Raw genomic sequence first — 26,427 nt, forward strand, 5'->3', positions numbered from 1 at the left:
ACATGGTACAGACAAAGGGCCTACTTCGGACATGCAGTGTGTGGGAACAAAAAACATTGCTTGTCAACTGCTTATAAGGCGACATAAAATATTGAACAATGGATCTGCAAATGTACCAATAACGGTCCTGGAATGCGAGTCTTATTTTGCAGGTCCAGGTGAGATACACCGATACTCCTGTTAAGCTGGTGTGTCTACTTCCTCCCAGCATTTGCATCTATCTGATCACCAAGGCCAGAGTAGAGGAAATGCCGCACCTGATCATTCCCTCTTCCTGCCCCTGGCATTTTAACATGAGGCCATGCTCGGGACAGTTGGATGTTCTCCCCCAGGAAAGGTGCACAGAAGCTCAAACCCTGGGACTGGAGTATTAACATCCCAGGTTATATCCTGGGCCTACGGTCACACTCCCAGCAATTTAAACCAAGAGTGTGCCCGAACAGCCTGCCAAAATTTGGGGCCTCTATGTAGCCTGTGAGAATATGAACTTAAATATCCCATAACACCACAAAGTTTGGATACTCCAGCTCTACCCAATTTCTTTTAATGCTACATTACATCAGTAAATTCATAACAAAGATCCTCTGCCAGAAGCACTACTTGATGAAAAAAATTGCGGCCTCACCAATCTGGGCTCCTGGCCTTCACATCCTCACCTGCCAGGAACCACCGCTGTTAAAAATAGCAGACTTATTGAGGCCAGGAGACATTCCCTGATATGCGTCCCAGGGTAGCTACTCATGCAAATCAATGTTGTAGCTGGAATATCTATCTGTTGAAGAGGTCAGAACATCTGAGTGAAGCTTGCCTGTAAGAAATCCACTTTAAAGTTTAAGGATGAAAATTATTTGGCTTTTGACTTTGAGAGGCCAGGCCACGACCACAGCCTTCATTCACCAGTCTACTTCACTGCTGGATCCGCTTCATCTCCTCCTCGTCTGGCCAGGTTTACCTCAGCCAACCAAAGTGGTGGGTCTGACTGAGAGACAGGGACAAGGCTATTCTTGATGAGGTCGTCTCCCATGTCCCCTTCCTATTCCAGCCCAAGCCCGCTAAGGACCCCAATTAGTCCAGGGGTTCTTGCTGACTCACTGAAAGTATGGTGGGAGAATATCTGAATGGCTGCAGAGTTTCCATGGCTTTAATTGATAGCTGAATTCTTACCACCAATGGGAAGACCATTAGAGAGATAGTGGCATTAATTTGTTGCGAGGGATGGTAAGATGTAAAATCAAAACTAGGTTTCTCTTAACTCAGCAGAAGATGCTTCTGGCTCTTTTGCAGGAAACTACCAAGGATTACCTTGCAAAGGAAAACAAAAGGCCCGCTTTCTAGGCAAGTAAACGTTGATGAAGAATTGTATGGATGCCCAACAAATAATGGAGGTCCAACCATTCCCTAATTTGGTTTGCAAATGCAGGATTGGCTGCACAGACATGCCTTTCAGAATTAGGGTTTAAAACATTTTTAATACATGAATGATCATCCACTACTCTTTAAAATTGTTTTAAGGTGCATTATATATGAACTTAAAACTGAAAGGTACCGTGCTACAACTCAGCTGTACTCATTTCTTCTTGCATGAATGAAGGATAAAACGAAGGAAGCAGCCCCTCAGAAATTAAGCCTTATGTCCAAATGTTGCAACATGATCTTCAGTGTTCAGCTAAAGCTACCAAAATGTTAATGTAAACAGAACAAGATTTCTCCTCACCAATGATTCAATGCATAGGTGTCAATGAGCACAGTCAGCCCATTAACTTTATAAAAATTCTCAAAGTTCTTCAAAGTTTAACATATTGTTTGCAACATCTGACCAGGCAGAATATTGAGCTCCATCCATTTCTGAAGCCACTTGGTTGCTACTCTCTAAAGCATGGTTCATACCACCAATTGCTGCACTACAATCTGGACATTTTGCTCTTTCCATTGCACCTCCGCATTCTGTGATAACATAGACATGTCCATTTGGGCATTTAAACCAGTGACCTTGGCGAAGGCCCATTGCCTTCACTATCATCACTTTTTCCGTCTCAGAGAGAGCAAGACCAGTTTCAGGTAGAGCCAACTTCAATGTTTTCATTTTCTCTTTAACCAGCCTTTCGTCATTTTCTGTGAATGCTTTTGTGCACTCAAGGATCTTCTGCACACATGCAATATCATGTTCCGTTGAAGAATCTAGCTTTCTACCAGATGCCATGCTGCACCGGACATAAAGATCAGAAAGAAATGATAGCCTCTGAATTTCACTTTGCAGATCAGTAAGCTCCTGCACTGTGAATCTCCCTCGAGATTTATCTATCCACCTCAAACACTCAAGCACCATAGATTTGAACTTGGCTTTCATGTGCAAATTTAATCTTGCCTCATGACATTTAAGTTCAGCAAGCCTGGAGAGAAATGCAATTTTATTTTCAATAACAGTCAGACCCTGTAATGACAGGGGACATGACTGAAGCGCAGAAGACAAGTTTTTATCCTGGTATGGAAACTGTTCAGCTATAATGGAGCTCTTCTTCAGTTCAGACTCTAACTGTTTCCTAAGTTGGTTATTTTTCTCTGCATCTCCTTGGACAATCTTCTTCACTTTTTCAATTTCACAGAGACTATTTTTTATTATGGCCCCATAGCGAAAGTTCTTCCTGATGGGCATTCGACACTTTGGGCAATCTTTAAGCTTTATGACTGCGCCACTGCCTTCCTGCCTCTCATTCATGTACTGGTCAAAACCAGTCACTTCAAAAATATGGCAGCAGTCCTCCAGTTGAACAAATCTGGCATCGGGTTCGTCTTCATTCCCGAAGAAGATATCAGTGAGTTCAGCATTGTGGCACTGACGACACATTTTAGGGCAAGGCTCGCCACAGAGGCCGACACAAGGGTGTTGGCATTTCAGGAGTTTCCTGCATGGCTCATTACAAGGAGGCCTATCGCATGGCTCTGAGCAGAGCTTATGACACTTATAGTGCCGGCAGACCCATTCACAAGGCTCCACACAAGGAGTGCACAACTCCCCGCACTTCCTACCACATTTACTGTGCTTGCATAAGTTTTCGCAGCGCCGCTGGCATGGAGGGCACTGGTTTGTGCAGGGTTCCAAGCACTCGTGTGAACAGATTAACAACCGCCTGCAAGGCTGTTTGCAACTCTCATGAAAGCGGCCTTCGAAGCAACGATGGCAAGATCCAGGACAACTGTGGCCACAGTCTAGGTGCATTCTGCATTTTTCTTTGCAAGGAAAGCAGCTTGAAATCTTGGCAGCCTCTTTTATACAACAGTCTACTTCCTGGACGTGACCACATTTGAGGGCTATTGAGACTTTTATGGTGCACATTTCACAATCTTCTCCACAAGCTGCAGCACATTTATGGCCACAATGCAGGATCTTTGAGCATGGTTCCTTACAAATAAAATCTTCTGGGTTCTTCGAGCAAGGCACCTTTTGCAAGTGCCCACACTTAGGAATCACTTTATCGACCTTGACTTGGCATTTGCCACATCTCTCATAGCAGGACTTGGCACACCTATGCCCATCATTACAAAGTACCTTCTGGCATGGTTTCAAACAATTAAATTCCTTGTGCTCCATATCGTATGGATGACATGCTCTGGTACAAACGTGGCCACAGTCTAACCTGTACTCACATGGCAGGCTGCAGCCTCCCTCAGGCACTTTGTTGAAATCTTCTGCTTTGGACACCAGGGTCATAGTTTTAGGGTGATTCTGACAGGTCAACAACAGTGAGGGACCGATATTGGCATTTTCACGCAAGGTGTGCATGATCTTGCTCCAAAGAGGAACGTTAGCTAGAATACTCATGTTTCCTATGCAGTAAAGACCTTTCTTGGCTCGAGAGAGCGCCACACACACCCTGTTTGCTATTTGCAAGAATCCAACATTGCCTTTCTTATTGCTCCTCACAAGTGAAAGCAGAATAATATCGTTCTCCTCTCCCTGGTATTTGTCAACCACATGCACCTTCACACCAGCAAACTTCTTGGATGGCATCATCTTGCGTAACATGAAGAGCTGGCCTGTATAGGTGGTGAGAATGGTGATCTGAGAGGGCAGGTAATCCTGACAGATGAGATAGTAACACAGTGCTACAACAAAGGCGGCTTCATGCAGATTCTGATGACTCTTGCCATCCTGGATTTCCTCTTCGGGGTAACTGTGTTCTATAAAGAACAGGTTTGAAGAAACTCCCTGTGAAAAAAATGATGGGAAGGAAAATTGAGAGAGTTAATACAGAAAAAAGACAATGCTCCAAGTTCAACAAACTAAAATTGTGTTGTGCAGAACACATGATAAATTGTTACAGACAACGGGGGGAGGACAGACTGGAAGTATCCATTTTACTGAGAGAATATGGAAACCTTTGAGAAAATCTTATTTTAAATTAAACTAACAGCGATGCCTGGCATTCCTTTTGCAAGAGGCTTGAGATCTTTAATTTCAAAATGGTTCCAGCTACAACGTATGCAATGAGCATTTTCAACTGTGAAATTAAACTGCACTGGCAATGCCTTTCTATACACTACATTACAAAGAAGTAATAGTAACATTAGATACTTGACTTTTGTAGTGTGATGGTGCTGTCAGGCAGTGCTAATTCAATCTCAATCTGAAATGTTTCCTTCTGAGCCACCAGTAACCTATTCTCAGGCTGCCTCCTTAGAATGAGGCATTCAGGATTAAATACAGAGATATACATCTTATGAGGTGGAGATTTTTTGAGCTATTTTTTGTTATTCTTGTGACTAACGTGGGAAGCCTTCACACTTGCTTCCTTTATTACATCTATTTCAACAAACTGCTGACCAATTTCCCACATACTACCCTTCATAACCTTGACGTCATCCAAAACTGTCTTGCTCATGTGGTGACTCTTAACAAGGCTTGTTCACCCCTCCCTTGTATTGGCTGACCTACATTGGCTCCTGGTTAAGCAACCCCTCTGTTTTTAAAATTCTTGCTCTTGTTTTCAAATCCCTCCATGGCCTCAACCCTCCCTGCCTCTGTAATCTCCAACCCGACAATATTGCTCCTCTAATTCTGTCCTCAAGTGTTTAATTGCTCCAACACTGATGGCCATGTCTTCAGTTGCCCAGATCCTAAGCTCTAGAATTCCCTCCCTAAACTTTTCCACCTCTCTCTCTCTCTTTCCTTCTTTGAGATGCTGTTTAAAAACTTACCTTTTGACCAAGCTTGTTGTCATCTGCCCTAATCTCACCTTACTTGATGCCATGTCCAATGTGCTTTATAATGCTCCTGTGAAGTACCTTGGGACATTTTATTATGTTAAAGACACTAGTTTTTTTTATTCATTCGCGGGTTGTGGACCTTGTTGGCTAGGCCAGCATTTATTGCCCATCTCTAACTGTCTTTGAGAAGGTGCTGGTAAGCCGCCTTTTTGAACCGTTGCAGTCCATGTGTGTAGGTACACCCACAGTGCTGTTAGGAAGGGAGTTCATGGATACTGTTAACAAAAGCTTTCATAACCACAAATGTTTAAGTGACATCACCAAATTATTGCAGTGATCAGAGTAAAACCACAGTAAATGCTATTCATTTTGTACTTGTATTCCCCTCAAAAAAGGGTCCAATCACAAATGTAGAAATGCAGTTCAAACCTTGATATTTTCATAATTCAGTACAGATGGGTGATTCTCCAGCTGTTCATAGATGTGAGGACACAAAAGTGCAGCTATTTCAGGCCTCATGCGATGCTGGAATACATAAAATTAATGGCAGAATTATCCCGATTGTTAACCTCCCCGTGCAGTCAGGCTCAGACTCCATAGATATTAAACTCATGGGGAAATGTTATGAATTGATATCAGTCATGGATATCTTCTTAAATTTAATGGAGTCTGTTATTCCCTTAAGCATTCTGAGCATCTTGCATTTATGAACTTGACTTGAGCCCGATCGCTCCCTGGATGTCAGCATCCCCTTGTGCCCTGGGCCAGATCATTGTAATGTAAAAATGTGACTACTATAATGGTCAGGTGAGAAAGGTGAATAGTTAGGCAATCAAAAGGAAGGCAACAAAGGAGCAAGAAGTGGGTCTCATGGGTGAGATGACTTGGTGTTAGGAGGCAGTTTGGAAGGGCAGAAAGATTGGGTGCAGGGCTGCTGTAGGTACGATTAGTGGAAGCTGGTAGTGCTATTATCCCAGAGGAGAAACTATAAACTAAAATAACCACATTTACTGATTGATCCCCAAATGAAGAGATTACCAACGAAGGCTCCATGTTTTGCCACTTTTCCTTTTACATGAATCAGAAAGAACACAAATTACACATGAATTTGCAGGCAAATACTGCTTCATATAAAAAAGATACATTTCACTTTTAAATAGTCGATACAGCAAAGATGTGTCTTACTCAGCCACAAGCGTTTTCACCACTGCCCACACAAATATGGCACTATGTAACTACACGGTTCCACAATATGCTGTTCTTTATTCACCCCAGGTGGGTCAGGAGTCCTACCCACAACAGCTTTCACCTTCGAATTTCATGGGTACCATTATCATCAGTGAGGCACACTTCTACGAACCCTCTCTCCTTCGGGTCACAACAATCCTAATAGTGTAGTCCTGATAGTCCAGCGGTTTACCCTGAAATTCATGTTTAATCTTAAACTGGCTCTTGAATTTTGTCCATAGCTTGGCTGGATTTGTCTGGTCATCCTCAGACAGACTAGAATCATTAATCTAGCACAGACCTCAGTTTCCAATGGTCTTGGAAGCATAGTTCAAACCTCTGTTTAAATAGTCTGAAATCTCCTAGGACGTTGAATGTTTTCCAGTCTATCAATCTCTGGAAATCTTGCTGCCATTGCCTCAGTCCTCAGTTATTTATTCCCCTGAGAAGCAACTGTTGCTTCAAGAGCTGTGGCGAGCTGGATTGGCTACAAAGCTGTGAAGGAGTCATGCCCTGAGCTATGTTGCTGCTGTGCAGGCTTTTAGCTTGCAGGTGAAGGGGCCCTGATATCGGGCTAGGTCAATGGCAGCCAACTGTGGTGATGGCATGAAGGACTGAACACTACACTGCACTGAACCCTGTAGCTGAGATTGCTATTTTGTTTGTCTTTTATGGCTTAGCCAAAGCCAGGTTACAATAATTGGTTACAATACTTAAACAGTCGCTCTCTGATGTGAAAATGATGATCCAGCCACATGACTTCAGTTGAGGTTTACAATTTTGTTGGCTCACTATCGCTGCCACCATGTTGTATTATCTCTTTCCAGATTAATACAAATCAGGCTGAAGGCAAGCACAGAGGAAACTTCCACATGTGCTGCTCAATGTGAAGACTAAGATGGCATGTGATATTGCAACACTTCCTATGACATAACTATTTACATAGGGCACAAAATAACCGAATTGGAACAAAGTCCAAAGCGCGTTGCGCCAGGTGTTTCCTGGCGTTTGCAGTGCCGAGAAGTGCCACGCAACCTATCGGGACTCTAGTTCAATTTGGTGGTTCCGCGGGGAACACTTAGTCCCATTTCCTGCACTGAGGAGCACCGTTTGCTGTAACTCTTTAGTGCAGGAGAAGATTGGGACTCTATTTATAAACAATGTCCTGATCTCTCAACCCCCAAACCCCTCAAAGCCCTAACTCAACCCCCGAACCCCCCCCAAAGCCACAACTCATCTAGAAGAGGGTCCTTGGGCACCCTCGCACACCACCGCACATGCACAGGGCACCTCTGGGCTTGATCCCTGGTGCAAGAAAAATGCCAATCTGGCACCTTGGCAGTGCCCCTGCCAGCTGGAAGTGCAACATGGGCACCTTGGCAGTGCCAGGTTGGCAACCAGGTGATACTGCCAGGCTAGCAGCGCCAAGGTGCTTGGGTGGCACTAGTACCAGGGTGCCACCCTGCCCATAGGGCAAGCACCAGGGGGCCTCTGAACCCCTGGGAGACCCCCACGAGAGCCGTTCTGTCTGGTCCCCGTTTGTGGAGACCAGCACTGAATGGCGCACATCAAGCACATCTCCGAGGTGAAGGGATCCAATCCCAATGCCTCGGGTAGATAGGGGAGAGCAAGAATAGCTGTCTCACTCTAATATGTAGATTTCATAGAGTCCCTACAGTACAGAAGGAGTCCATTGAGTCTGCATCCCTCTACCTCGGCCCACTCTGATGCCAGATCCCCATAACCCCACCCAACCGTTGGACATTAAGGGGCAATTTAGCATGGCCGATCCACCTAAGCTGCACATGTATGGACTGTGGGAGAAACCGGAGCTCCCGGAGAAAACCCCGCAGACATGGGGAGAAAGTGCAAACTCCACACAGTCACCCAAGGCCTGAATTGAACCCGGGTCCCTGGCGCTGTGACAGTGCTAACCACTGTTCCATTGTGCCGCCCAGCAACATTTGCAAAATAGTGATCCTGCCCACAATGGGTGGGATTCAAATCCCCACGTCTCACGAGATCGCATGAGACCTTGAGAGGCGTGGCATGCCAGGTAGATCCCAGAAAGGGATCTCCCAGCATCTACCGGCCCGTGCGGCCTTTCAGGCGTAACACGACCAGTAGATCGCAACCATAATCATGTATGTAAATGAGCATACTTTACATATTTTTTTTCTCTTTTTTAAAATAAATTTAGAGTACCCAATTCATTTTTTCCAATTAAGGGGCAATTTAGTGTGGCCAATCCAACTAACCTGCACATCTTTGGGTTGTGGGGGCGAAACCCACACAAACACGGGGAGAATGTGCAAACCCCACACTGACAGTGACCCAGAGCCGGGATCGAACCTGGGACCTCGGCGCCGTGAGGCAGCAGGGCTAACCCACTGTGCCACCATGCTGCCTAAAGCACACCATCATAACAATATCCCTTCTAAGTCATTAATTTTAATGAGCTAAATCAGAGCAGCAACCAACAACAGGCCTACTAGTGCCTCAATATATGCTGGGTCCACACTGTCACTGGAGCATGTCACACCTTCCATTTAGTGGTGTTCTCAGTTCTGTTCTTGAGCTTTGTCAGCTGACTCCGTTGCTGCAGCATTAGGTTAGAAGGTATGTTATAAATGTGGAAATTGTGGGAAATTAAAAACTTTAAATTCCTGACAAGGCAGCTTTAATGACCATTCAACAAGAAGTGCACTTCGGCTATCTTTCATACTGAATTTATACCTGGTGACAGAAGGAAAGAATTTGTGCATGGGAGAGGTTTTACTACTCATAAATTCCTTCACGTTAACAGTCACTTAGTATTTTTTTTAAAAATATATATTTATTAAAGTTTTTTAACAACACAATTTTTCTCCCTTACAAACAATACCCCCCCCCCCCCCCTGTAACAAATAACAAAAAATCGCACTGAGCAAGATATATACATGGCAAAATGGTATATTTACATAGCTTTATACACTGGCTCTCTCCCGCACGTGCCAGTTTCCCCCACCCTTCATGTTATCTCCTGCTCATCCATCCCCCCAAGCAATCCCCCATTCCCCCCCCCCCCCCACCCCCCCAGGGTTGCTGCTGCTGCTGACCGACCTTCCTCTAACGCTCCGCGAGATAGTCTAGGAACGGTTGCCACCGCCTGTAGAACCCCTGCGCAGACCCTCTCAAGGCAAACTTTATCCTCTCCAGCTTTATGAACCCAGCCATGTCGTTTATCCAGGCCTCCACGCTAGGGGGTTTTGCCTCCTTCCACATTAGCAAGATCCTTCGCCGGGCTACTAGGGACGCAAAGGCCAGAATGCCGGCCTCTTTCGCCTCCTGCACTCCCGGCTCGTCCACTACTCCAAATATTGCTAGCCCCCAGCTTGGCTTGACCCAGACTTTCACCACCTGATATATCGCTCCCGCCACTCCTCTCCAGAACCCCTCCAGTACCGGGCATGACCAAAACATATGGACATGGTTCGCCGGCTCCCTGAGCACCTTCCACATCTGTCCTCCACCCCAAAGAACCTACTCAACCTCGCCCCCGTCAAGTGAGCTCTGTGAACCACCTTAAATTGTATCAGGCTGAGCCTGGCATACGAGGAGGAGGAGTTAACCCTACATAGGGCATCAGCCCACAGACCTTCCTCGATCTCCTCCCCCAGCTCCTCCTCCCATTTACCCTTCAACTCTTCTACTGGCGCTTCCCCCTCTTCTTTCATCTCTTGGTGTATTGCCGACACTTTGCCCACCCCGGCCCATACCCCCGAGATCACCCTGTCTTGAATTTCTTGTGCCGGGAGCAACGGGAATTCCCAGACCTGTCACCTCACAAAAGCCCTCACCTGCATAGATCTAAAGGCATATCCCGGGGGTAACTCAAACTTCTCCTCCAGTGCCCCTAGGCTCGCAAATGTCCCGTCAATGAACAAGTCCCCCATTCTTCTAATCCCCGCCCGATGCCAGCTCTGGAACCCCCCGTCCATCTTCCCCGGGACAAACCGGTGGTTACCCCTGATCGGGGAGAGCGGTAACATGTCCCACCTTTTGAAGTCCTCCTCCATTTGGTCCACCAACCTCGTCAGATTCAGTTTATGTAGGGTCCCCCAACTCCTGGCTATCTGGATCCCCAGACATCGAAAACTCCCCGCCGCCCTCCTCAGCGGTAGGTCCCCTATCCCTCTTTCTTGGCCTGTAACACAAAGCTCACTCTTCCCTACATTGAGCTTATAGCCCGAAAACTCCCCAAACTCCCTTAAAGTCTGCATGACCTCCACCATCCCCTCCATTGGGTCCGCCACGTACAACAACAGGTCATCCGCATATAGCGACACCCGATGCTCTTCTCCCCTTCGGACCACCCCCCTCCATTTATTAGACTCCCCCAATGACATGGCCAAGGGTTTGATCGCCAATGTAAACAGCGGGGGGGACAGGGGGCACCCCTGCCTCGTCCCTCGGTACAGCCGAAAGTACTCCGACCTCCACCGGTTCGTCATTACACTCGCCACCGGGGCTCTGTAAAGGAGCCTAACCCAACTGATAAACCCTCCCCCGAACCCAAATCTACGCAGCACCTCCCAGAGGTACTCCCACTCTACTCGGTCAAAGGCTTTTTCCGCGTCCATAGCAGCCACTATCTCCGCCTCTCCCTCCTCCGATGGCATCATTATCACGTTTAAGAGCCGCCGCACATTAGTGTTTAATTGCCTGCCCTTTACGAATCCCGTCTGGTCCTCATGGACACATCACCCCCGGGACACAGTCCTCAATCCCGTTGGCCAGCACTTTTGCCAGCAACTTAGCGTCCACATTGAGGAGCGAGATCGGCCTGTACGATCCACATTGCAGTGGGTCCTTGTCCCGCTTTAGGATCAAAGAAATTGTCGCTTCCGACATTGTCGGGGGCAGGGTCCCCTCCTCTCTTGCCTCATTAAAGGTCCTCACTAGTAGCGGGGCCAACAGGTCTACGTACTTTCTGTAGAACTCCACCGGGAACCCGTCAGGCCTTCCCCGCCTGCATGCTCCCCAAACCCTTGCTCAGCTCCTCCAACCCAATTGGTGCCCCAAAACCAGCCACCTCTTGCTCCTCCACCCCCAGGAATCTCAGTTGGTCTAGGAATCGTCTCATCCCCTCTTCCCCCGCTGGGGGCTGGGATCTGTACAACTTTTCATAGAAGGCCTTGAATACCTCGTTTATTTTCGTCGCACTCCGAACCATGACTCCCCTTCCATCTTTGCATCCCCCTATTTCCCTTGCTGCCGTCCTCTTATGGAGCTGGTGTGCCCAGCATCCGACTAGCCTTTTCCCCATACTCATAGGTCGCCCCCTGCGCCTTCCTCCACTGTGCCTCCGCCTTCCCTGTGGTCAACAGGTCAAACTCCGCCTGGAGCCGTTGTCTTTCCCCAAGTGATCTTTCCTCCGGGGCCTCTGCGTATCTCCTGTCCACTCTCAAAATCTCCCCCACTAACCTCTCCCTTTCCATGCCCTCTGTCTTCTCCCTATGAGCCCTGATGGAGATTAGCTCTCCCCTGATCACCGCCTTCAACGCCTCCCATACCACCCCCACTCGCACCTCCCCGTTGTCGTTGGCCTCCAAGTACCTTTCGATACACCCCTTCACCTTCCCACACACCACCTCATCTGCCAGCAGTCCCACATCTAGCCGCCACAGCGGGCGTTGGTCCCTCTCCTCTCCCAGCCCCATTTCCACCCAGTGCGGGGCGTGGTCCGAAACGGCTATGGCTGAATATTCCATCCCCTCCACCCTCGGGATGAGCGCCCTGCCCTGAACAAAAAAATCTATCCGGGAGTAAGCCTTATGCACGTGGGAGAAAAAAGAAAATTCCCTGGCCTGCGGTCTTGCAAACCTCCATGGGTCCACTCCTCCCATATGATCCATAAACCCCCTAAGCACCTTGGCCGCCGCCGGCCTCTTTCCAGTCTTTGATCTGGAGCGGTACAATGCTGGGTCCAGCATTGTATTGAAGTCCCCTCCCATTATCAGGCCTCCTACCTCCAGGTCCGGGATGCGCCCCAACGTGCGCTTCCTGAATCCAGCATCATCCCAGTTCGGGGCGTATACATTTACCAACACCACCCACGTCCCTTACAATCTACCGCTCATCATCACATATCTCCCTCCATTATCCACCCCCCCCCCCCCCGACTAGCCATCTCCTTTTCTGGGCCAGTCCCGTGTCCGCGTCTCCCTCACCCTCCAGTCCCCCAGCCGGGGGACCTCTGTCCCGACCACCTCTTCTGTGTCCCATTCCCTTTCGGCCAGTGCAGCAGCAACCCTCCCCCCCCTCCCCCCCCCCCCGCCCCTGCTAGACCCCTGTCTAGCTTTTTTGCTCCCCCCATGTCACTCCCGTAAGTCAGCTGACACCTGCTGACCCCGGCTTCCCCCGCCGTCCCTTTGAACCCCCCCGTGTGGGAGTCTCCCAATCAATGTGCGTTCCTTCTGTCCCGCTCCCACCTTTCTTCCCACGTGCGGGAAAAACCCCGCGCTTTCCAAAGCCTGTCCCGCCCCCTCTGGCGCAGCTCCTGTCGCGGCCTTGTCTCTCTCCCCCAGCCCATGTAACATTTCCTGCGCGTGATTGACCCCCTATGTACAACAACTATCACACATCAAACATCCCCCCCACCCTCACAAACCCTCAGTTAGAGTCCAACTTTTCAGTTTGCATGAAGGTTCACGCCTCTTCAGGTGTTTCGAAGTAGTAGTGTTGGTCCTTGTATGTGACCCACAATTGCGCTGGCTGCAGCATTCCAAATTTCACTCCTTTCTGGTGCAGCACTGCTTTGGCCCGGTTGAAACCCGCTCTCCTCTTTGCAACCTCCGTGCTCCAGTCCGGGTATATTCGGATCTCTGCATTGTCCCACTTGCTGCTCCGCTCCTTCTTGGTCCATTTCAGGACCCTCTCTCTGTCCGTTAACCAGTGAAATCTCACCACCATCGCCCTTGGCGGCTCATCTGCCTTGGGCTTCCTCGCCAGCACCCGGTGTGCCCCGTCCAGCTCCAGCGACCTCGAAGGGGCCTCCGCGCCCATCATCGCCCCGATCATCGTGCCCGCGTATGCCACGGCATCGGCCCCCTCCACTCCTTCTGGGAGACCCAGGATCCGCAGATTCTTTCTCCTCGACCTGTTCTCCAGGTCTTCGAGTCTTCCCACCCACCTCTTGTGTAGCACCTCGTGCCGTTCCACTCTCACCGCCAGGCCCAAGAGCTCGTCCTCATCCTCACAAACTCTTTTCTGTACCTCCTGGATCTTCACCTCGTGGGCCTTCTGGGTTATCCCTAGTCCTTCGATTACCGCCAGCATAGGCGCCAGCATCTCCTTGCGCAGCTCCTCGAAGCAGCGCTTGATGAATTCCTGCAGCTCCGGCCCGCACTCCGCTTTGTCTCCGCCCGCCGCCATTTTGATTTTTTTCCCTCGCTTCTCCCGCTGCTCCAATGCCGCTTTTTTGGCCGTTGCACTTCTGGTCCGGTCCATAAAAGTTGGAGGGGGACCTCTCTCTTCACTTCCCCACGGGTTGACGTCAAAAAAATTCCGTTGGGGCTCCTCCAATGAGCCCGAAAATCCGTAGTAGCGGGAGCCGCGAATCGTGCGGCTTAGCTCCGCATAGCCGCAACCGGAAGTCTCAACAGGCACTTAGTATTAATGTAACAGCAGGAGATATTTTCAAGCTCCTGTACGGAAGCAGTTTATTATTTTTGTGGCTGTATCAGCTATATTATAAATAAGCAGTTCTGGAGAAAATAGCAACAGAGGTTGTGGAATTTCATGCTCCCTAAAAACCTAATGGTGACCTTTCATTTCTATGGCACAGTTAGATAATGTCACCCTTTTAACCATTTTAGCTTAAACAATAGCAGTGGCCCAGCAACACTGAAGCTCAGCTGTCTAAATACTTTTGATGCATTTCGTCTGTTCTCACCTGATAATCTAGTCGTATGTATGGAACATTGACCTTTACAAGCCGTTCAAATAAAGAGACTTCCAGATAGAAGTTTCTGGCCAGATCATACACTGTAGCACTGGGTCGAAGCTGTCGAAAAAGCATTACCTGTTAATAATTGGTCATAAGGGGCATAGGAAGCACAAAAAAATTCACATAATTGGCCCATTATCGATAATCAGACTGACACACCCATCAAATCTGCTGGAAGTATTCAAAGAAGAATTGGTTTGTATCTTCAAAGAACAAATAGCATGTTGAGATGACATTCAATAGTAGCCATTGGGTGATCACTAGCAAAACCTCACAGTCTGCAGCTTGGCAAATCTGAAGAGCGAGTTATAACCTCATGCACTAGTACAATACTGATTTTCGGGAAATCCTTTGTGAAGCCCTAAATTATTGAAATCGGTTCATTATTTTTTTGGATGCAGAGCCTGATCCTGCATATTTTTGGGAAAATTATGCTTTTATTGAAATGTAGCAGTTGTTTAGGGATGGGGGTGTGAGGGATGGGTCATAAATATTAGTCTAGCCAGCGCTGCCCACAACCCATAAAAGAGCTGCCATTCAAGGCAGTTACTGAATTAGTGTACAAGCTTTGGGCGGCAGCAATTTTAGGTTTTTGTTTAAAGTTGATGAATTATTAAAAAATACATTAAAATGCATTAAAAAATATATTGCTATATTTAGGCAACATTTGAGAAACAGAACATGTTTAAAATCTTGAGGTGAGAAAAATATGATGGACATCAAAACAATGTTCCTGTTGGCCCTCACCCATTTGACTGCAGAACCCTGGACAGGGACTGAAATCATCATTAGTATCAATGAGCACCGCAACACATTGTTTTTTATCTGTGCTTCGGGGTGCTGAAAAAAAACCTCACTGTGGGGGTGTGACTGAAGCAAATTATACAGAGACATTTTAAAGCACGATTACGAGTTCAAAAATAGTAAAATTTCTCAGTTGCGTTCGCTTGCCTGAATTTGTCATTGGCTCTTTGGATATGACTACACAGCTCAAGGAGTGGAATGCAGAAGGAAGGTCATTTTTGTACTAGTTGTTCACAAGACAAAATGAAAAAAAAAACATACACAAAATGTGAGTAATGTGGTTTCATGACTGAAAAGTATTGACCTGAACTTTCTATTGCAACAGGTGAAGCTAAATATAGGAAGATACCATGGGCAGGATTCTCCGTGAATCGGCACGATGGCCCGAAACCGGTGCCAAAAACGGCACGAATCACTCCGGCGTCAGGCCCCCCGAAATGTCGTGAATTCTCCAGCCCCGAATGGGCTAGTAGCGGCGTGACGCCATTCGTGACAGCGTCACCCGCCACGGATGCGCGCGCTGTCAGTGATGCCACGCGGCATCACTGCACAAAAGACGCCACCCCCCCGGAGACCCGGCAAAATGGCCACCCGTCGAGCAGCGCCAAGTGAGACCCCTCACTGCCTGCCCCCCTTTCCTCCTTCCCCATATCCCCCCTTCCCCCATACCCCATAGCCTCCCTTCCCCCATATCCCCCCTTCCCCCATATCCCCCCTTCCCCATATCCCCCCTCCCCCGTATCCCCCTTCCCCCATATCACCCCAGGGGACGGATGGACAGGAATCACCATTCCAGGGGACCCCGGACTTCGGGTTGGATGAAGAGCACACCATTACGCCACTGTTATCTCCTACACCCTCCACCATCGCAGAGACACTCACCTCGGTTGGGCACTTTAGCATCTGGGACACTAACTGGTGCGCACAACACAGCCGTCCCGGTACAGCAGGTGGAGGCAGGAGCAACCGAGGGGCCGGGCGGTTGGAGGACAACCCGCCGAAGGCACCCATCTGTCGCCCAGACGGGTCCCGGATTCCTGGAGTCACCACACCCACCCATTGACATGATGCAGGCACGGACCAAGGGACGACCGAAAGGGGTGACTGTCGGCTTGCGGCAGCTGCAGACGAAGATGGAGGACTCCACCCGCGTGCACGAGCAGGTAGTGGTGCCGGTCATGCGTGCCACCCAGGCTGACACCCCACGAGTGGCGTCCGCGGTGGAGACAATGGGTGCGACGGTGTCAGACATGGGTCGCAGTATGAAAGATGTGGGGCTTTCCTGGCCCAGGACATGGCTGCCCTCTCACAGGCAGCCATGAGCCAGAGCCAGCAGCAGATCGCAGAGGCGCTCAACGCTGTGGCCCAGTCTCAGCAGGCAATGGCCCAGTCTCTGCAGGCCATCGCTGAGGGCATCGGCGCCATTGCCCAGGTTCTGGCCAGCGTCGCCCAGACACAGACAGGGATGGCCAACTCCCTGAGCTCCATGGCTGCAAACATGCAGGCCCTTGTTGATACCAGGGCGGGCCTCCAGGACTGGCAGTGCCAGGTGTTGGGGGGTCGCCGGGTGCTCGGTCCGTTCGCATCCCCGACCTATATAGAGGACAAGGGGCCATCGGGCACCCTGAGGGAGGAGGTGGTGCTGGGCCCTTTCTGGGTCCCCCTGTAGGGGAGGTCCTGGAACACCGCAACACCTCGGACTTCCCCCACCCCTTCCGTCCCAGGTGCATCTGGTGGGCAACGAGCAGGACAGGCTGGCAGCTCGCCATCCCAGTCGCCCGAGCCGCAGCCTGGCCCAAAAGGGGTCCCGAGTCACAGGGCAGGAATCACAGGAGTCCACCTCCAGTTCTGCTGTACGGTCTGGGGAACCACCTAGACGTAGTCATAGGGCCCGTAAGGCCACAAAATTAGACACTGAGCAAGTGGCACGGGTGCAGGGCACAGATTAGTTCTGGGGCTAGGGCACGTGGAAAAACTGTTTGTTACTAAAATCCCTTTCACACCTACAGAAGCTGCCTTTGCGCTCTGTCCGATGCGTGCGGGGGTGTGGTGTGAGGTGAGCGCCAGTGGGTGTTTGAGGGGTGACAGAACGTCGGCCTCAGGTGAGTGTGCTCCCTCTCCCCCCGAGTCGCCCTCGCCATCCCCCCAGGCAGACAACGGGACCGTGCGCTGCAATGTCACGGCCGCATGCAGGGACGGTCTGGGTGGAGTGTGGTACTGTGGCCATGGGTCAGATATTGTCCAGCGATGTAGAGCCCAGAGCTCATCGCAGGGCGGGTTGTCATCATCCTCCATGGCCTGCAATAGGCACGCCTCCACCGCCGACCGTGTGAGCCCGGCCCGTTGTGCCGCAGGTGGATGTGCAATGGAGGGGTGGTGTGCATGCGGGTGGGGTGAGGGTGGTTGGTGTTGGGTGGGTGGGGTGAGGGTGGTAGGCTGGTGCCATAGTGTGCAGTCTGTGCACATACTCGACGATTCCCACGCCCCCCCCTAGTCCGTGAACCGGGCGGCTATCAGCCTGTCCCATGCCCGCTGGCCCAGCTGGTAACAGTGAAATGAAATGAAATGAAAATCGCTTATTGACACAAGTAGGCTTCAAATGAAGTTACTGTGAAAAGCCCCTAGTCGCCATATTCCGGCGCCTGTTCGGGGAGGCTGTTACGGGTGGCCTCCCGTCCATGTCCAGCCTGTCTGCCCTGACCATTGCCCCCATCCTCCTCATCTGGGGAGGTCTGTGTCTCGTTTTGCTGCTCCTCCCCTTTTCCCTCCTCTGCTTGCAGCACATCACCCCTCTGCTGGGTTATGTTGTGCAGGACGCAGCGGACCACAACGATGCGGCCGACCCTATCTGACGGGTACTGGAGGGCTCCTCCAGAGCGTTCCAGACACCTGAAGCGCCTCTTTAGCAGCCCAAAGCACCTCTCGATCACAACCCTGGTCGCTGCATGGGCATCGTTGTAGCGGTTCTCCGCGTCAGTCTGTGGCCTCCGTATAGACGTCATCAGCCACGGTGGCAACGGGTAACCCCTGTTGCCCAGCAACCAGCCAGGGGGGCGTCCCTCGAACATGGTGGGATGAAAGATTGCGCCAATACGAGTGAGTCATGTACACTGCCCGGGTACCGGGCGCAGACGTGCAGGATCATCATGCGGTGGTCGCATACCAGCTGAATCTTCATAGAATAGGTCCCCTTCCTATTCATGAATACGGCCCTGTTATCCGCAAGTGGCCGCATGGCGAAGCGCATCCCATCGATCACCCCCTGGACCATGGGCATCCTGGCCGCCGCAGCGAAACCCACTGCCCGGGCATCCTGGCTGGTCCGGTGCACAGGGAACTGGATGTAGCGGTCCGCAATGGCATATAGGGCGTCTGTCACTACATGGATGCACCGATGCCCCACTCTGCATCTGGAATGACCCTGTGGCGTAGAGGTTCAGGGCCTCCGTAACCTTGATGGCCACAGGGAGAGGGTGTCCTCCCCCAGTGCCACATGGTGCCAGGTGTGCCATCAGGTGGTAGATGTGTGCCACGGTTTCCCGGCTCATCCGGAGTCTCCTCCTGCATGCCCGGTCCGTGAGGTCCTGGTACGACGAGTGGGGCCGGTACACATGGGGCCTCATCGGGCATCTCCGTCGCTGTGGCACTACCACCTCCTCCTCCTCGTCCTGTCGTGCGGGCTTCCCTCCAGCCTGGGCGGCTGCCACCTGCTTCCCTGCGGCACGCTCCTCTGCGACAGCCTCCGCCGCCTCCCTGGCACGCTCCTGCACCAGCTCCCAGGGCAACATGTAGAAGTGCGGTTCCCGCCACGGGGGCCAACATCGCTGGGTGATGACCAAACATAACGGCCTGCAGGGGGTGGGGGGGATAGATGAAATGTCACTATTGCCCATACACCCCCCCCCCCTTGCAGCCAGGTGCCATGAGCTGCATGGTCGCGACTGTTGCCAGCTGGCACATGGCCAGGCGGACACCCTCCCCACCCCGGCATGCACCGTCCCAAACCGCCCCCCCCTCCTCCTCACTGGCACCCTCTTCAACCCCCCCTCTTCTCCCCAGCACGCACTCTCCCCAACCTACCCCCCCCCCACCTCCTCTCCGGCTGGCACCCTCCCCAAACCCCCCTCCTCCCCAGCACGCGCCCTCTCCATCACTCGCCTACCCCCCCCCCCCCCCCCCCCCATCCTCCACGGCACGCACCTTCCCCAACCCCGCCCTCTCCACCCCGGCTCGCACCCTATCCATCACTCGCCCTCCCAGGCCCCCCCCATCCTCCCCGGCACGCACCCTCCCCAACCACCTCCCCTCTCCACCCCGGCACGCACCCTCCCCAACCCCCCGCCTCTCCTCCCCAGCACGCACCCTCCCCAACCCCCCCGACTCTCCAACCCGGCACGCGCCCTCCCCAACTCCCCCCTCTCCTCACCGGCACGCACCTCCCAAACCCCCCCTCTTCTCCCCGGCACGCACCCTCTCCATCACTCACCCTCCCCGGCCCCGCCTCTCCACCCCGGCACTCACCTCCCCAAGCACCCCGTCTTCTCCCCGGCACGCACCCTCCCCAACCCCCCCCTCTCTCCACACCAGCACGCCCCCCCCCTCGGTACGCACCCTCTCCATCACTCGGCCTCCCCGGCCCCATCCTCCTCCCCGGCACGCACCCTCCCCAAACCCCCCCCCCTTTCCTCCCTGGCACGCACCCTCCCCAACCCTTCCCTTCCTCCCCGGCACGCACCCTACCCAACCCCCCTCTGTCCTCCCCGGTACGCACCCTCCCCAACACCCCCTCCTCCCCGCACGCACCCTCTCCATCAGGTACCCTCTCCATCATGCACCCTCTCCATCACGCACCCCTTCCATCACGCACCCCCTCTATCACGCACCCTCTCCATCACGCACCCCTTCCATCACGCACCCCCTCCATCACGCACCCCCTCCACCACGCACCCCCTCCACCACGCACCCCCTCCACCACGCACCCCCTCCACCACGCACCCCCTCCATCACGCACCCCCTCCATCACGCACCCCCTCCATCACGCACCCCCTCCATCACGCACCCCCTCCATCACGCACCCCCTCCATCACGCACCCCCTCCATCACGCACCCCCTCCATCACGCACCCCCTCCATCACGCACCCCCTCCATCACGCACCCCCTCCATCACGCACCCCCTCCATCACGCACCCTCTCCATCACGCACCCTCTCCATCACGCACCCTCTCCATCACGCACCCTCTCCATCACGCACCCGCTCCATCACGCACCTTCTCCATCACGCACCCTCTCCATCACGCACCCTCTCCATCAAGCACCCCCTCCATCACGCACCCCCTCCATCACGCACCCCCTCCATCAAGCACCCCCTCCATCACGTACCCTCTCCAACACTCCCTCCCCTCCAGCACCTCCCCCCCTGCCCCTCCTACCACAGCCCCTCCCCCCCAGTCCCTCGCACCCCCCAGCCCCTCCCTCCAACCCTTCCCCTCCCTCCAACCTTCCCCCTCGCTCCCCCCCCGGCACGCACACTCAAACGGATCCTGCGACCCCCCCCCCACCACCTGCGGCCGTGCCGTCACTTCTCCGGCGGCCGCTCCACGCCAACCCCTACCTCCGTGCTGGCCGGCGTCAACCAGCACAACTGGTTGACTCCGTTAAATTGGTGGTTTGATTTATGCCGGCGTAACCTGTGGTCACATTGGCGGGACTTCAGCCCATCCGGCCCGGAGAATTGGGGCGGCCTCAGGGCCCGTTGCGTCGCGCCGGTCCTCAACATTCTCTGAGGCACGCGGCGCGATTCATGACAACGACATATTTGGGGGGTGCGGAGAATATCGCCGGGCGGCCGGGCGGGATTTACACCGCCCTCCGGCGATTCTCCGACCCGCCAGGAGGTTGGAGAATCCCGCCCCATATGTATGGGAGGTCTTATGGCACAGTAATAGTGCCTCTCTATCTCTGAACAACAAGCTCCGGGTTCAAGTCCAACTTTAGGAAGCTGCACTAATGATGTGGCCAAAAATGTTGATTATCAGCCTCTAAATCCTGACAATATGGCTGATGGCAGGTGGTAAAAGTGGAATAATGTTCTGGTCAGTCATACTGCAAAAGGCAATGGCAAACCAAGCATGCACCATTCCAATGGTTGGTCATTGATGCCCTCTTTGAGCGTAATACCTGAAGGAGGAGGAGGATCATATACGCAAATTATGCAACATCACAGTGCCAGCTTTTGCATTGTTGTGGTCATTCCAGTTTATGTTACCGAAACATTGGTAAGACTAAAGTAAATTTTATCATGTAAAATAAACTTTTAGAACTGTCTACCATGTAAGGCTCTTAATACTGAATACAAAAATGGAACAAGCTTAGCTAGACATGGAGTTCCAACAGTGGAAAGTTGAACTTTTAACCAACGTCATGAGTTCAGATTCCGGCCACAACTGATATCTCCAATTCATATCTGCATAAGTCTATGCTCATTAGATAAATGTGATCAGTTTTTGACCAATTTGATAGCTGCAAGGCACCTGGGGCGGGATTCTCCGCTATGCGGCGGGGCGGGCGGTCCCGGCGCCGAGGAGTAGCGTGAACCACTCCGGCGTCGGGCCGCCCGGAAGGTGCGCAATCCTCCGAAGGGCCTCCGCCGGCCGGCGTGAGTTGGCGCATGCGTGGGGGCGCCAGCGTGTACTGGCGTCATCCCAGTGCATGCGCAGGGGAGTTCTTCTCCGCCCCGGCCATGGCGGACCGTTACACCGGCCGGCGCGGAGGGAAAGAGTGCCCCCATGGCACAGGCCCGCCCGCAGATCGTGGGCCCCCCATCGCGGGCCAGGCCACCGTGCCCCCCCCCCCCGCGCCCCTCCGAGGACTCCGCAGGCCGCCCGCAGAGCCAGGTCCCGCCGGTACAGACCTGGTGTAATATATGCCGGTGGGACCAGCCGAAGACAGGCGGCCACTTGGCCCATCATGGGGCGAAGAATCGGTGGGGGGGGGGGGGGGGCCACTGCCAATAGCCTCCAACCGGCGCGACGCAATTCCCGCCCCCGCCGAAAACCAGGCGCCGAAGAATCTGGCAGCCGGCGTCGGGGTGGGATTCACGCCGCCCCCCGGCGATTCTCCGGCCCGGCGGGAGGTCGAAGAATCCCGCCCTGATCTGTAGGTACAGGTCTGTCCCAGACAGGTGCAACTGCAATTATACGCTGGTACATAGGGCGGCTTTGGAGATGCATTTGGTCCCAAAAACTTCACATTCCACCATGCAACCCCACCCCACCCCGCAAACTGGCTTGAAAAAGAAAGCAAGATGATCGAAAAAAGCATTGAGGACATTGCCTGGCTAGGTCAAATGAGCTGTCACTTAAACAACAAAAAGGAGCAGTTTATACTGACCTGCTGATGGTCCCCAATCAGAATAAGGTGTTGGCAAGCACTACTAAGTGTTGTTATTAAATGAGCTTCCAGAACCTCAGCTGCTTCTTCGACCACCACAAGGCGGGGTTGCAGCTCCTGGAGTACCTTCCGGTATTTAGCTGCACCTGTTCGAATGGATAATTCAAGTTTCAGTCATGAAGCCAAATAACATTCCTGATTTTCAGACAAAAGCAATATAGTACAGACGCCAAAAGGCCGAAATAAAAACAGAAAATGCTGGAAACGCTCAACAGATCTGATGACATCTGTGGACAGAGAAACAAAGGGTTAACGTTTCAAGTCTGTGACCTTTCATCAGGATCCCAGTTCTGACGAGAGATTATCAACCTGAAACTTTGGACAGGCTTGTTGTAGCAGGATGGAGGAGGGAATGTTAGCGGGTCCGCCTGGTATTTCTCACCACAGGTTAAACTCTCAGCTCCCCAGCAGATTCTTGATTATTTTCCAGGAGGTTGGGTCAGGTTCGGTTGGCTATCCGACTGCGAAGGGTGAAATTTTCAGTCGGCAGGTGAACCCCTTGTAGTGATACCGAAACACGGCTGGAGTAAGCAGGCGGCCTCCTGGCGGCAATCCTGTTGTCTGGGAGAGCGATCCGGATTGGTTTTAAACCACCACCTTGTGATATCACAAGCGTGAAATTGCAAAAGGACGTGTATTGAGCAACTATTCCAGAATGGTGTCAGGACCCGCGTTTGATCTCAATGTTGGGTTCCAAACCCCAAACGGAAAATCCAACCCACTAACTCTAGTGTCTCTCTCCACAGACGCTGCCAGACCTGCTGAGTACTTCCAGCAGATTCTGAGGATTTTTTGATAACTTTTGTGCTTTCCGACTCATTTTTCTTTGCAATGATTGGAATAAATATACTTCAGCCTTGCAATGGACAAGGAATTCAAGATGGTTTGGGGGAATTTGAGCTGCAAACACCCCAATGTAAAAGTCGACCTACAATTGACTTTCAGCGGGATTTGCCCTGCAATGTGTGCATATAGACTGTCGGAGAAGTTTAGTAATGACTTTGATTTTGCAATTCATACACTCAAGCTATGGCAATTTCAATTATCAAGTGCCAAATATAGAGTTATGTGAACACTAAGAGGAAGTTAAAAGGTTTCCTAAATACTTTAGCAGCAAACATTGTGTGGAATATATCTGACACGACAGGCTGGATTCTCCTCTTCTGGGTAAAATTCCACCCACCCTGACCTCAACCCTGACTCATTTCTCTCTGCTGGGAGGTTATTTGATAGTCACGATGGACTCCTGACAAAATTGCCACCACCAAGAGGAAGTCCACCAGTGTCTGGTCACAAAATTCAAAGGAGACAGGTGGGAAGCAGAAGTGTCTCGAATATCAGATAATCTGCACCCTTGTAGGCCTTAAGAGGCTTAAGAGTATGAAAGATAAGTGGAGGTCATATGGAAGGGAGAGAAGGACACTGCAAGGCCCTGCCCATCCTCTGGGGTGCCTGATGACCATTATAAGCACTACCACATGGTGGGTATAGGAAACAATAGTAACTGAGATGGACATGAAGAAAATCTGACAGGGTTGCAGATGAGGAAGGTGTACGCAGTAGTGATACCGGCATGAGAGGGCACAGTGAAATCCACGTTGGACAATGAGAGAGGAGCAGAGTTCACAGATGGATTGGGTCTCATTCTCTACCATTTCAGGTGGAATCTTGTAAGACAGCATGGCCTCCTTGTTAGGTGCACCAGGAAAGTCTTTTTGTGCAAAATATGTACCCAAACCTGTTTATAAAGGAGGAGTTCACATTTTTGTTACATGCAAGTCACAAAGGGAATCTCTTCCCTCACCCCACACCGCATGCAGGCTGGTAAAGCCAATTCCTGGCCATTTGTCACAAAATCTGCATTGAATCAGCACAGATAGATGATTTAACAACATCAACCTGTAGTTGTCATCCCAACAACTTTAGCTTCCTTCAGAACCCAGAGGTCCTCTTGCAGCCTCAGCTCCGCCAGCCTGTCAGCTGCTGTTTGGTAGAGCTGCTCATGTTGAATTATCCGTCGCCGTACATCTGTTTGATACATGGACAACCACAACCTAGAATTTTGAAAGAAATTATTATAGCACATAATTAATCCTAATTCACAAAAGGTTAGTATGCAGGTACATCAAGTAATTGGGAAAGCTAATAGGATGCTTCTGTTTATTGTAAGGGGAATTGATTACAAAAGTTTGGAGGTTATGCTTCAGTTGTACAGGACATTGAGGAGACCACATCTGGTGTACTATGTACATATTTAAGGAAATATGTAAATGTATTCAAAGGAGTTCAGAGAAGGTTTACTAAATTAATAACAGGAATGGGCGAGTTGTCTTATGAGGAAATATTGGAGAGTTCAGTCTTGTATCCACTTAAGTAAGAAGAAGTGACTTGATTGAAACAGATAAGGGTGGATTCTCCATTTGACAGACTAAGTGCTGATGCTGAGACTGAATCGCGAGTATTCCACGTTGACAAAACGGTGCCGGTCCCGGAGCAATTCAGAACCCGTTAATGGCTAGCACCGGCGCCACGTGGAACTGGTGCAATTCCAGTGCATGACAGTGTCTGATTCGCCGGGGTTGGGAACAGCACTCAAGAGCCTGACAAGCTGTAGCCGCATAAAAGCACTCCAGTCCCCACACACACTCATTCCATCCAACAAGGTGGCACCCCCTGAAGAGCTGCACCCCATTTCCCCGATGCAGAGCTCGAGACTCTGCTGTTTAATGTTGATTAGAGACAGTGCACCTTGTTCCCCTGGGGTGGGAAGGCGGCTGCCACCCATGGACTTCAAATGGGGCTGGGCAAAGGTGGCAGAGCCCATGGACACCATGGGCCCCACCACCAGGACCGGTCAGCAGTGTGGCAAGAAGCTGCATGACCTCTTCAGGGGGGCCAGGGTGAGTAACCAGTCCCGTGCCCTGGAATCACCCCCCATCCCTCACACCCCACACCCATAGCACCCCCCCCCCCCCCACTCCATGCCTCCACCTGTAGGCAATGCTGGGAGAGGATGGGCAACACCCCCCCCCCCCCCCCCCCCAGCCATCCAGGGTGGCCCACCACCATGCCCCTGGCACCAACCCCTGTCCCACACAGCCATAGCCCGCCAGAGAGGAATTGAACCCCACCCGCCAGCAGACCGGCCGCACCCACCCTGTAGCACATGCCAAAAACCATACCGCCCACCATGGTCCACACACCGGCCACAGACCACCTGTGTTGTGCGCGTCTGAGTGTCACACACTGTGCATTATCTGTCCCCCAGGAGAAGGCGGCCGACAACTGCTGATCCAACTTGTCCCAAGGCCGCCCAGGGCCCCCTCAATTGCATGCATCAAATCTTCAGCAACCGCTTGTTGCTATTTCTTAAATACCCCCGCCAAGAATTCCACCGATTTCTCGGTCGCCCACTGAAGGACAACGATGCCACAGAGATCTCCGCCATCCCCTGCTGTGGCTCCAGAGACATCTGAATCGAACAAAGATTCAAACAAAGCCCGACTTATTTCTATTATTACACCCAATAGACATCACTGAACAGAGGGGATCTAATTCTGTCACACTGGACCAATTTCTTCCTAAAATGCACCTGTTAAATGGGTAAAAATGGCAACAACAAAAAATACCCAGGCAGGAGCCACCTAGTGCATGGCTGCTCAACTCACAGCTGCCACTGGAAGCTGTTTAAAGTGTTTTTTAAAAGATGAAAGCTTACAGAGCCGCAATGGGGTGTATCCATAAAAACCATT

The 26,427-nt window shown here is 51.6% G+C and overlaps 1 protein-coding gene across 5 annotated transcripts in view; it reads right to left on the bottom strand.

The window, feature by feature from the left end:
* Positions 1-528: 528 nt before the first annotated feature.
* znfx1 (zinc finger, NFX1-type containing 1) overlaps positions 529-26,427 on the bottom strand; it is an 88,255-nt gene continuing 62,356 nt past the window's right edge. For all 5 annotated transcript variants that reach the window (XM_072514673.1, XM_072514676.1, XM_072514674.1 and 2 more), the window contains exons 10-14: positions 24,575-24,729; positions 22,616-22,761; positions 14,369-14,479; positions 5,635-5,730; positions 529-4,207 (exon numbers count right to left, since the gene is read on the bottom strand). In XM_072514673.1, coding sequence (XP_072370774.1) covers positions 1,775-4,207; positions 5,635-5,730; positions 14,369-14,479; positions 22,616-22,761; positions 24,575-24,729 — 2,941 coding nt within the window. In that variant the 3' untranslated portion in view covers positions 529-1,774. The remainder of the gene's footprint in view (positions 4,208-5,634; positions 5,731-14,368; positions 14,480-22,615; positions 22,762-24,574; positions 24,730-26,427) is intronic.

Source organism: Scyliorhinus torazame, chromosome 8 (genome assembly GCF_047496885.1).
Source record: "Scyliorhinus torazame isolate Kashiwa2021f chromosome 8, sScyTor2.1, whole genome shotgun sequence".
Taxonomy (NCBI): Eukaryota; Metazoa; Chordata; class Chondrichthyes; order Carcharhiniformes; family Scyliorhinidae; genus Scyliorhinus; species Scyliorhinus torazame.